At 38.9% G+C, this 12,877-nt stretch overlaps 1 protein-coding gene across 3 annotated transcripts in view; it reads right to left on the bottom strand.

The window, feature by feature from the left end:
* The window catches only part of COL19A1 (collagen type XIX alpha 1 chain), a 203,936-nt gene extending 201,264 nt beyond the window's left edge, over window positions 1-2,672 (bottom strand). For all 3 annotated transcript variants that reach the window (XM_055810411.1, XM_013299754.3, XM_055810412.1), the window contains exons 1-2: window positions 2,522-2,672; window positions 259-388 (exon numbers count right to left, since the gene is read on the bottom strand). In XM_055810411.1, coding sequence (XP_055666386.1) covers window positions 259-352 — 94 coding nt within the window. In that variant the 5' untranslated portion in view covers window positions 353-388; window positions 2,522-2,672. The remainder of the gene's footprint in view (window positions 1-258; window positions 389-2,521) is intronic.
* Between the last annotated feature and the right edge of the window lie 10,205 nt (window positions 2,673-12,877).

Here is a 12,877-nt window from a genome sequence, read left to right as displayed (position 1 = left end):
TGTATGGCAAATTGAAAAGTACAAAACAAAACTCCTAGGAACTACAAGGGCTTCCAAACATGAACCTTCCAAGAACAGGAAAAAGAAAGGCTGCTTTGAAACTGCTTCGAACTTAAGACTTTTTGGAAAAAAAGATATTTTTAACAGTCTTTTATAATTTTACCTGCTCATACTGCTTATTTTCCATGTACTGTCATTATTTGTTCAGTACTGAGATTTATGCCTTTGGTCTGTGATAGTCAAGAAAAATGGAAGTACCTGTCTGGTCACTGACAGCCACAGAAGTAGAAACAGGAAGGAGGCGGCAGAGTGCCATACAAAGCCAAGCTATGTAGGATCCAACGTACTTCATCTCCCCCTGGACACATGTGAACAATCAGTTACAAATCTGAAACAGAAAATAATCATATTCAGAACAATCTCTTCTTATTCTTTTCCCCTCACCCCATCAGAAAATGACAAACAAGAATTTCTGATCTGGCAGGAAAAGAGGAAGTCGCTAGTCACACACACAGTGTATCATTTATCTGTTGTAAGGAGCTACAGAAAGACACTTGCGTAAATTTAGAAGTAAATGACCAATATACTCCTTTACATCTTTATGAAACTCAGAACTATTAACTGACAGACATTAGTTGTAAAAGCACTAAATTTTCATCTCTCCAGTAATGACTAAGTTTCTTTCTCTCCCAGGTTTTCAATTTTAAATATATTAGCTGAACCAGTGTCACAACACTGCCAGTGACTGCCAAAGTTGTCTTCAAATTGAAGAAGGACAACATGCAATCCTTTAAGTGCAAAAGAATCCAAAATACACTATTTCTCTGCCTTGCGAAACACACGAGTGCCTAGAGCAGCCTGTATTAGTTTACAGCTTAATTTTCAGAAAAGATTGAAGTCTGGCTTCAACAACGTGTCTTCTGTCCTCTAAAGACAGTATCCACTTTTCTTCTAAGCTGACTGCAATGTACAGATACACTTGAATTTAATGAAACACAGAAAAGACAAATATTTTTTTCTAATCACATTTTCTGTAAGACAAACAAATCACACACCTAAACCACAATTCTTGTAATTATTTTTGCACGGCGCCTGATTCATTATCACAGCTATTCTGTCAGTCACATGTACTGACAGCAACTACACCATCATTAACTTTTCCAGCCTCCCCAACAGCAGCAAAGTGAACACACGTTCAAATAACATTATCATTTAATTTCCTGCACCTGCCTGACAAGCAGGCATCAGTAATTCACTAGAGCTGCCACTCCAGAGGTCTCATTTTCTGAAGGACTCTTGCCAATTCAGTCACCGCCACCGCCACCCCCTCGCGGCTGCCGCACCTCCGGGCGTGGGTCACCTCCCGCCGGCTGCTGCGGGAGGCTGCGCCCTCGCACCGCCCCGAGCCCCCGCAGCTGGACGGGCAGCGTGGCTGCTCCCGGACCGAGCGGCGTTTGCCGGAGGCACGGTGTAACGGCGGGCCGGCGGCAAGGGCGGCGCGGAGCAGCGAGGCGCCGGCCCGGGCACCCCCGTCCCCCCCGTCCCTCCGGAACCTGCCTGCGGCGCCGGCAGCGGGCGGCCCCCGGCGAGTGGAGCGAGGGCCGCTTCCTCCGCAGCCCCGGGGCGGAGCGGGGCCGGGAGCCCGCTCGGGCCAGCGGCGCCTGCGAGCGGTGCCGGGCGGCCGCCGGGAGCGAGGGGGCCCTCTGCCGCCGGGACGCTGCGAGGGGCCGGCCGGCCGCGGGGCAGCGCCGCGGCACCTGCAGGGGCGGACAGGTGAGGGGGCCGCGGGGCGCGGGCGCTGCCGGCCCGCGGCGCGGCGGCTCCGGGTCGGGTTCCGCAGCGCCGGCGCCAGCCTGCCGGGGACCGGCGCCCCCCGCTCCACACCCCCGGCATTTGCCCAGGAGCTGCCGAAGCGCGCGGGTCCCCTCGCCGCAGGGCATGTGCCGCGCATCCCACCCCTGCCGCCGCTCCCGCGCGGGGTTCCACCGGCTGGATGTAGCCCGCGCGGTACGCGTGCTAATTAGAACGACACGCGCTACTAGGTAGATTTTCATGTGTAAATATATGCATACAATTCATAAGCATGACCAACATTGTGGCAATTTGCAACAGTCTAATCAGTTTTGTAAATTATTGCAGATTTTGTAGGGCTGTCTTCATTATCATGTACCTATAGTCACTCGCAAACATATACAATATTTACACAACCAACAGCAGATGCCTATAGCGTAGACTGATTACAGTACATTAAAGTCTTACTGTGTACGTTTATATAGGACATAGTTAATATGGGAACATCAGTGATAAACTTAAATGGCAATTTTTGGAAAAAAACCCCACCCCAACAACAAACCACCCCACAAACCTCACCCCTCAATAAACAAACAAAAAACCCCGAACAGCACAAAACCCACCCCCCACCCACCCCCCAAAAAATACGACAAAACAAACCAGTAATATTGTGGGGTGTGTGTGCATTTGAGGCGTTTAGACAATTGAGTACAAATTATGAGTTGCTTACCTTTAATTTTTATTTTAGTACGTCCCCCAGAAGCACTAAAAATGCCCGTGCAGAGCTGCTGTATTGCCGAGGAGTTGCAAGAGTGAGCCTCCAAAGAGTGGTAGAGGGGGATGCAGCTCTGTCCTTATTAGTCTCACACAGTGTGACCCTCCCACTCAGTGAGCACAGAATACTCTGCAGGAAAGGACAAACAGCCACCCAGACACAGATTTTACATAATCATACTTGTATATCCCAAGTCCAGTAACAATCTAAGAAATGGGGTTTTTTCTCCTTCCACCCCACCCCCTCAAAATAATCTGTTCCATAAATTAAACTGCCAGAGTATGAATGCACGGATGAAAGAATATCTCGTTTCTAGTTGTCAAGAACCAATTATGTACATTAGCACATGGGCAGAAACTAGCTTTTATCACTTAAGTGTAAGCACACATCATTAATTTTATATACTTTATCATAAATTTAAAAATCAGCCACCCAAGTAACGAAGAGAGTGCACCTAATTATGGCACCAATGCTGCAAAGCACAGCAGATTACTGACATTTGTTTTGCCTTTTCAAATTTACCATTTACAAACCTGAAGGTTCTTGTAGTATCATCTGTCTGTGATGAAATGGTGAGATTGCCACTGGCTCTCTTTTGAATGTGTGAAACCGCACTTTTCTCAGGTTCTCCAAGTGTGCTTGTGGCAGTTTTCCATATTGCATTTTAAAGATGTAAACCAGACAGAAGGACGTAGAAAAGTAAAAAGACTAGAAATAGATACACAGAAGACAGAGAAAGTAGGGCTTTAATTAAACATTATCTCATTTATATATATCCAAAACATTTTATCTTTCTCTAGTAGGAGCATCCTGATGGGGGGGGGGGGGGGGGGGGGAGGGGGGGGAGGAAAGCGGTGACTATTATATGAAAACCTATCAGCTTAACGTCAATTTAGACCAACTGGTCTTCAGGTCAGAAAATGTGTAGAGTTAGGTTTTTGCACCAACCACCCTCACCCCTCACCAACTGTGAAAAGCGTTTCCTCATTTCAACCAAGATAACTAGCCAGGATAACTAACAAATCACATGGAAAGACACGACTATCTTTCTGGTTTAAATTTCAAAACAGTTGTTGTTCTTCCCAACTTAGAATCACAAGAGAAAGATGAAATTGCAGCTTACGTACACGTCTGCTAGGGTGTTTTATTCCACAACTTCACCACAGGCTTGTGGTGTAACTTCAGGCAAGTCACACTTCTCACTCGCTCATTCGTAAATTACAGAAAGTAAAGCTGCCTTCCCTCATAGGGTGAGGTGCAAGAGCCCAGTCCCACAGCTGACAGATTATCAGAGCACTCCCTTCCCCTTCAGACAGTTCATTTGATAAAAGCTTCAGTGTTGAGCCCTAATTCAGTGTTTCAGGCAGAGTTGTGAGATCCTCAGTTGAAAGACCCTTTATAAAAGCTCTGTTCCTAGTGAAAGGCATTATCAGTTTTGATTTGAACAGAACTGCATTTCTTACTGCTCTTTCAAGCAACAAAATTCTTAAAATCTATTTGGTTTGCTTCATTTTACATGGTCTAAATATCTGGATTCAGCTGTGTTACAAGAATATACAGTCTTAGTAATTTCAATGAATACAAGTTCTGAATTAGCTAAACATTTTAATTGCCTAACACTTTGCATATAGAGTCAATTAATTCTTTGAACAAGTATTTCTGTCCCTTGGAGTTTCAGTATTGCTCAAAAGTCCATATCCAAACTGGGTCTTCATTTCCTATGAGACAATAATGAAACATAACTCCCCAAACCAAGGATGTTGTTCCACTTACTGAGATTTCAACACTCCAAATAGAAAATTAAAAACACCTTATTTAGACTACATCAACTTCAAAACACTCCACATCCATATGCAAACAGTAAGAATTCGAAACTACTACAACTTTCCCTGGCTAACATATATGCTTCCCATACTCTGGCCCAGATCTTCAACTAAACTGGATTATGCCAGTTCACATAAATTAAAGGAATTACACAGGTTTCTTCTAGTTGAGGACCTCAACATTAGGGACTGCCACCATACGTATTTATAGACAACACTGTTTACGTTAATGAATACAGTCTTGAACGTCTAGTGACATGAAAATTAGGAACAAGGAAAACCTTACTGTTTACAAACCAAAAAACCAACTGGCAAAACATCTATTATCATAAACATCTTAGGAATCCCAGTCACCTGTGCTCTTGTTCACCTTACAGTTACTGGTACACTCCAGAGAAAACATTGTCTATACACCATCTTGTCTCCTTTGTACCAGGGAAACACTGGAAAAAATGGTGATATGAGCTGAAGCAACCACAGCAAATAAGACAATATCCTGTGTTATCTTCGCAGTTAAACAGTTTTTCAGCTATCTCAGAGTTCAGCTAAAGCACTTACTTGCACACCGAAGACAGGATTAGACCTGGATCCAGGCAAGAGCCAAGGCAAATACACCAAGACAACAACAGAAATTTAAGTTCGAAATCATACTTAGCACAGATGTGCAGAGCATGTTCCATCTCCCACACCAGAGGTGAACTGCTCTCCTGAACAACTTCTGTAACAACTGCAGCTCCAGGCAAGACACAGCGGAAAAGGTGAGAGAACTTTGGGGCAAAGAGACAGATTTACCTTTTGTAGAAAATTTTTCTTTATTGACGACACTCACTTTCAACTTTTGTTTCTTTTTTGGCACGACTACATCTCCAAACCAGCCAAGTAGCATAATTCACTCTTGTCTGTGTGTTGCCAACAGATTTGTCTCCATCTCGTTAGACCCACATTTTTAACTTGTGTTGCTTATGACAACACATATACAGGAATGAAGCTGCAAGCTTTGACAAAACTCTTTAAAAGCAGCAGTATTCTACTTGAAAACAATTTTTTTAAAAGGAGATTTATTTGAAACAACCCTTACCATGCCATTTCACACTGAATGTAAAGCTTAATATTTCTACTCCATTGTATAAACCCTTATGTGGGATTGTTCCTTGCCAGATGATCCCTTCTGCCCTCTGCAAGATTTGCCGGGCATGACAACTGCATTTCACTGAAGCAATTAAAATGTAAATGCTTTTAAATACATTAGACTGAACTATAATGAACTTAGACAAAACAGGTGGAAACCTAGCCTTGGGGAAGTTAATGGAATTTTAACACAGATGTAAATGGGGCAAAAATGTCATTCAAATGGAGGGAACTTTGGCAAAAATTACATCAAAAAAGAATTACTTGTATGCATGTGCACACATGCTAAGCACTCCTAAGCAGCAAAAAAGCTGGATGTCACTTCATTTCTTCTATAGGAGAAGAAAAGAGGAAAAAACACGAACTGCTACATCTTTTTCTGAATACTTAGGAAGCACTCAGATTTTCAGTAAAGGGGTCAAAATAACTGGCAAAAAGATGCGGAGATAATACTTACCACTATACTTTTGCGATATTAGTTGTCTTAGCGTAGACATTTTCTCCACTATTTGACATTTTATAGCATCTTAAAATAACCAAATAGTAACAAATGTAATACTACAGCAACCAAAAACATAGGTCCGTATTTTATCTCCAATTCCAATGCCACTGATAATCCCAAACTCCAAAATTTATTGTAGAGTGGTATCATTCTTAACGTTTAGTGCTACCTGGTCTATTTTTTAAGTGCTAATATTTTCTGTATTGTTAATAATGGCATTTTAATCTAAAATATATACATGTCAAAGTAAATAAATCAATGTCTTGAAATATAGCTTGTATTTACCAGTTGCAGTCATATCAACAGCTATATCATATGATTTTTAAAGTATTAATTACCATTCAAGGAAAATACATTTCTGTACATACACTACTTTTTAAGGTGTTAGTAGAAAAATTCAGTAAAGTTACTAAAAAAATAAATACTACTGCATCTTTAGAATTCAGTAAAACATCAGTCCAGTCCAGGCTTAGAGAAAAAAATAGTAACATTAAGTATCAAAATACATATGTCCTTAATCTATTAAAAGGCATACATTGCTTTGTTTTCCTATGGATATATAAATGCATGTATACAACCATACTGCCACATTACAAACAGCTTGCCACATTTTCTATTGTTTCATGAACCACAAAAATACACAACGAAGAAAAAATTCGGAACGCTTACCACTGTTTTTCTTTGTCTTCTTTCTTTCATATGGAATTCATCCTACCTGTAACACAGGAAATATGTGCCTTTTGATGGCTTTCATTTGTACAAGAAAAAAGTACATGGTCAAACAGCTGATTAGGGATGAGAAAAGCTGAAAGGCGATTTTACAAACCAAGTCAAAGCACATCATCTGGCTTGTTTTAGTCTAAGTACCCATATGTCTTTAAAAGTCATTACACGCAATGAAAAAATGAAAGCCAGTTTTTAGGCAGCTGTGCTCAAAATTACAGTGTTTGCCCAATACTTTCATATGAATATGCTAAAAGTCTACATGCACTCTGAGAACATCTACAAAGCAGTGAAATATTTTAATTTATATAATGGAAATACTAGAAAAAGGAAGGTGAATAGCAAAAGAAGAGCATCAGCAGAGTTTAAGACCCTGCAAATAGACTAGGCTGCATAAGACCTTCAGGGTTAAAGGGCAACTTTATTTTACATCAAAAGGGTGAATATTCTATGCTTGGTTTTTTGAACTTGAGGAAGACAAAACATAGATAGTCCAAGAAACGTCAGTTAAAGTCCCATTTTTAAATTGTAACAAATATGTCTAAGAATTTACAAGTCTCAGTATTAGTCAGTGTCTCCTATTGTTGTGTCCTTTCTCTCCAGCTAAATCACCCAAATTTTATTTAAAAAACAGAATACTACAATGAAAAATAAACCACTTTTAGGTCTGGTAATGAATAGTTTCCAATTTTCGAGAGTAACTTCTATAAATTTGCATATGTAAGACTAACTGACATATGCAACCATCAGTTTTATCCACATAGTAGCTACAATTACATTAACACATCCAGAATTCTGAGTTCATGTAGAGCGATCTACCATTATGTTATTTTAATGCTCAATTTCAATACTGTCAAGCAACATAAAAATGAAATAATAAAATTACAAGTATTTTATTCATATTTACTGCTGAATAAATAGGCATAATAATCTGGAAAGTCAAATTAAGTGTATATGCAATCTATATCTCTGCATCCACATACTTTATTTGCTTTTTATCTGGGAGTAAATATTCTCAGGATTTAACCAACATTACATTTTAAGTCAGTAATTTTACAGACTTATGTACTGATGTCTGCCTAGAGCTATCTAGTCATGATCTCAGATGTAAGAGAACTCTGAGTTCAATAGCATCTAAAGGCTGCAGCTAGAAGTGAGACTGAGTACATGCAAAAGAACCCAACAAACCCAAACCTAGCTGTTACATGACCTCTAAAACAGCCTACTGACCTATGCATATTGGAAGTCAACATCCTACATCGCCCTGTCTATATATGTATTTTTTGGAGCAAAGAAATTTGTGCACTGATAGAAAATGACAGTTGAAAGGAAGAATCTATCAGACTCTGTTTGTGTGTCTATTTGTATTTTTATGCACTGCAATTAAAATAAATTTTCCTGTTTACTAGGAATGCAAAAAATCAAACATTAGCTCCTAGGAAAGCCGGCATTTAAATAAATGGAAGGTTCTTAAAACAAATGTAGCTGTGTAGTGTATCGAGAGTAACATTTGCATCCATCTCTAAATTGTTTATTTTTGGCATGTCAAATGTGGTTTGGACACGATGGATGAATTTAATTTTGGAGCAAAGCCAAGCAATTTAGCATGAATGTGCCATTTTGACGAAGCGTGGAATAGCTAGGAAATGCTCTGGTTTCTTCCCTTTTTGGATAAGTGGAATCCAGATATATCCTGTTGGTCATTTTAATTGAGTACTTAAATTAAACTTGCCAATTATTCATCGACTAATTGTGCTGGAACCAAATATTAGTGCTGGAACCAACTACGTTCTAACAATTTGAAGTGGCATCCTGCAACTATTTAGTGAGGCTATATTTTCACATGTAAAATTATTCAAATGCATTTAGAGTTCATGTCTAAATCACCAGATATAATCTATAATTATTAGAGCAGTAGTATCTGACTTAGATACATAGTAAAGAATGTACTTAATCATAAAACTTACAGTAGGAAGATGACCTTAAGCCAAAAATACAAATTTTAACCAAAGGTAACTACATTGACAAGATGTTATCTGGCTGTAGTCAGATAAGAATACAAACTTGGGGCCTGCTCGTGCTTGAGGGGCAAGACACTTTCCCTGAAAATGTAAGATTTTGTGTAATAAAATTATGTTCATCCAGATCATTTCAGTATGAATAATTATAGCTTGACATGCCTTCAAACCTATTTGGGAAGATGTTAACTTTGGTTCATGTATTAAAACTATAAGGCCAGTATTTTATTTGAAAAAAAAAAAAAAAAGTCCAAAGACCTTACAAACCATTTTAGGTCTGACTTGCTCAGACATTCCTCAGCAGCATTAAGCTTGTCCCTCCTACTGCAATGTGGTTCCATTTCCCAGAACTTAGAAGAGAAGTTATTTCTTTAAGGAACTGTACATAGATTACACATACTTCACTGATCTTCAGGGAGCTTTAAAATTTACTTCAACAGAGGATTTGAATCCTGGAGAATAAAATCAGCAAAAATGACTGAAACTGAATAAATTAAGCCTGTTGACAAGAGGAAAAAATAATTAAAAAAAACCCCAAAACCACAAAAAAAGACTACTCAAACGTAGAATGCCTGCAAGTAGAATACATAATAAAAAACAGGGCTTGCATCAGGCATATATTTGTCTTCACACAGGATTTATCATCCTCACAGAAGTATTTCTTACAATCAGGACCTACGTCTGAATGCCAAATTTGACCAGCCTAGTTGCAAATGACAAAGCTGGCAAGCCTTCTTCAGAGTCCTCTCTAGTATTGAGCTTTACTACATAAATCAGCGGGACATCTGAGCATATCCCATGGCTGCCTGTGGTACAGCATAGCAGACTGCTGGGGGAATGCTCCCAGTGCGCTGAGGAAGAAGCTGTCTGTGTGCAGGCACACTTCTGCAATTACGGAAGGACAAAGGACTACACATACTCACTTGACCCAGTGTGTTTCTGCAGTGTGAAGACCACAGAGTTAATAAACCTAAAGCAATTCAAATGTGAGTTTAAATGCAGCTTTAAGCCGTGTCAGTTAGTTTAGGCCAAGGGAGTCATGGAATGGAGTTACGTTCCTGTCTGCAGATGTAACCAAACAGCAAGTGTGGTGAAACCTGAATTTAAGTCACGTTATGTGAGGCACCTGAGATGTCTAAACTAAGGGTGCAATTTCCCTTGGGATTAACGGTTCTCTGCAAGTGTCTCTCTTCCTTGATTTTGAGAGTGACAGTATTCCTAAAATCAACCTGACAGCTAAGTTTCTGAACTGAATCTGCACATGGTTAATGTTTTTATAGAATCTGTGGACATCCAACAAGTTTGTTTAAACTTGTTTAGCAGGACCAGTAGAGCTTTTTGATACCTTTAGATATGGTAGTCTTATATACTTAGAAATATTATTTTTATGGCTAAAAAAACCTACACCACTACAACACATTTTTACAATTATTCAAATTGTACACAAGATAAATTGGACTGGCTTAAACCAATGTGGGTCTGCATTTTTATTTAAACAAGTCAAATTCTGTGTGCAGAGGACTTAAATGAGAATTCCACAAGCATTTCCTGTAGCAGACATGTCTAAATAAGAATTTTCAGTTACATCTATGTAAACGCCTTCCACTTACATACAGAGCAGCTGTCCTTAACAGTTTTATTAACATAAACCTACCCTGATATACAGGAAAGGCATTCATATCCTTTTAAAATATAATAATCTTATAATCTGAGATGATAACATTTTAGGTAGCATTTTCAGTGGATGACTTCCACTCCTCTGATTTTACCAGTATATTAAAGTTCAGAATTTGTAAAAGGAAGTTTGCTTATATTCTAGATGGTCTCAGGGAGTGCAGATGGGTAGTCATAACTGCTCAGATCCCCACCTTCATGTATTTTCCTTCATGTCATAAATTCATTCAGAAGATTTAAGTACTCCTCAGTCTATGCCACTGCCATTATGTCGAGTTCAAGCACACTGTCCCACCAAACTCCACAATCTTTTGCCTTGCCTGGATGGTGACAGTTTGTCTCTACACTGGAGAGACAAGACAAGGAAAAGGGACAGGAGACATGAAAGGTTCTTTGATATTTAGCCCATGGGAGGCTATCACTATTCACCTATGTGAGCTAAAAAATTATTAATAAAAACTATTATCTAAAAAATAAAACATCAAATTAATTTAGTTATTTCTTTCTACTCTGAACTATTTATTGGTGTGACATTCAGGAGCTGAGGCAGCAAGATAAAATGAAAGAAAGAAGCTAAAATCAAGATACTAGAGCATCCTTTGACAAAGAGTAGTCAAATGGATTGGGCTGGATTCCTTTTCATCTTTTTGTTGAAGAAGCTAACCTTGATGAAATCAGATTCACTTATCATGCAAGACAGTCCTTTTTTACCTGTTATCAATTTTAGAGTCCTGTAAGTTTTTTCTCTTTAGCACTAAATTGAGGTAACAGCGAAATATTATACGGTTCATTCCACATGTGCAAGGGGGCACGGACATTAAACAAAGACCATATATCAGAATGAATTAAGAATTTGATCTTACTTTTCTAATGTAGCCAAGGGGTATGCTTGTAGTCCCTAAGGAATACATAACCAAGCCATAATTTCCCCCCTCCTCCCATATTTCATAGTATATACGTTTTCTTTGAATTTAAAATATTTATTGTGTCTTCATAATAATGTCTCAATATAATGTCTTCTTAACTTTCAGACAGTTGAGAAGTGCCTTTAACAAAGATTTACTGAAAACCTATCAACATTAAGAACAAGACCATCACAGCACAGGAAAAAATTAAAAGAAACACATTTCACTATTAAAATAATGCAATGAAAAAAAGCCCTGAAAACAGCTTCATCAATTTCTTATTAAGTAACATGGAAAACAAACAAAAAGTCACTAAGGTTAACTTAAAACCTGAAGCATTTTTAAACATCTTCAATAATCCTTATCTAGAAATGAATTTTTGTCATTCCTTTTCTTACTATTTCTCCTGATATAAACTTTCTCCTACAAAACTGATGCCAGTTCCATTAATGACCCTGCTCTCTACTTTCAGATTTCCTTTCTTAGCACAGGCTCCCCCTTTCCCCTGTTGCCTGAGGGGGACCACTACTACATGATTCCACTTTAGGCTCCCACCGGAAAAAAAATCAGTGAAAGAGAACTAGAAGGTTAGTGCAAGTAAAACACTTCTGTTTTTGCAGAAATAAGTGTTAGGAAGCACTGGTAAATTATTTCATTTGGAGTGAAATTTTGTCTTCATTGAAGTCAGTGTATGCTTTGCTATAAACTTCAGCTGGGCCAGAATTTCACACCTGGTTTCTATGACCTCTCTTTAGTGGCTGTGAGCTAGGAGTATGAGACTTCAATCAAGCCAGGATTTCACTCTAACAAGAAAGTATTACCAACAGTTCCTTTCATCCTCAGGGAAGACAATTAAGAAATAAATATACCTGAATGACAGTACTTGCCAGAAAAGTTTTTGCACTTCCTAGGTTGTGCTATATTTAGTGGTAACAGCATAACTTGAACAGTAACAAAGATGACAAAACTTTGTGACCCAGAGACTGGAAAAAGTAGCTAGAAGCTGAGATTTTTGCTAGCTTCTCATCTGGATTATAATGGAGTCTGCAACAGTATGTTGCAGTAATACAATTTGCTTTTTTTTTTTTTTTTCCCCCAGTATAGTTTATGTTCTTCCTTTGCTTTCTCACCCCTTTCCAGCCCTTATTGTGTGTAGATTCCTTGTTTTCCTCTCCTGCAGTGGTTGCTGGAGTTCCTGATCTGGGATGTCCAGACCAACCACTGGTGATCTAGTCAGCTACCTATGGATTAAATGACATCTTTTTCCAGCTGTAATAGAAAGACAGCTAAATGACATGAAAAAGCAAATTAACAAGAGGAAACCCTCATCCTTTTTTTCAGCATGTTTGGAATGAGGCTTTATTATTGCCACTGTGTTTTCAAAGCCATAATCTCTGCACCTGACTTCATGTCTGCCAAGTTCTTGAAGCACAGCTAACTGCACATTACTCTAGAATTTATCAAATTGGAGAAGTTCTATATCTAAAAGTAGAATTTATAAAAAAAATTTATTAAAGGAACTCTTCAAATAGAAGTAA

The sequence above is a fragment of the Falco peregrinus genome, chromosome 7 (assembly GCF_023634155.1).
Source record: "Falco peregrinus isolate bFalPer1 chromosome 7, bFalPer1.pri, whole genome shotgun sequence".
Taxonomy (NCBI): Eukaryota; Metazoa; Chordata; class Aves; order Falconiformes; family Falconidae; genus Falco; species Falco peregrinus.
Note: the sequence above shows the minus strand (reverse complement) of the source record. Positions and strands in the feature narration are given on the sequence as shown.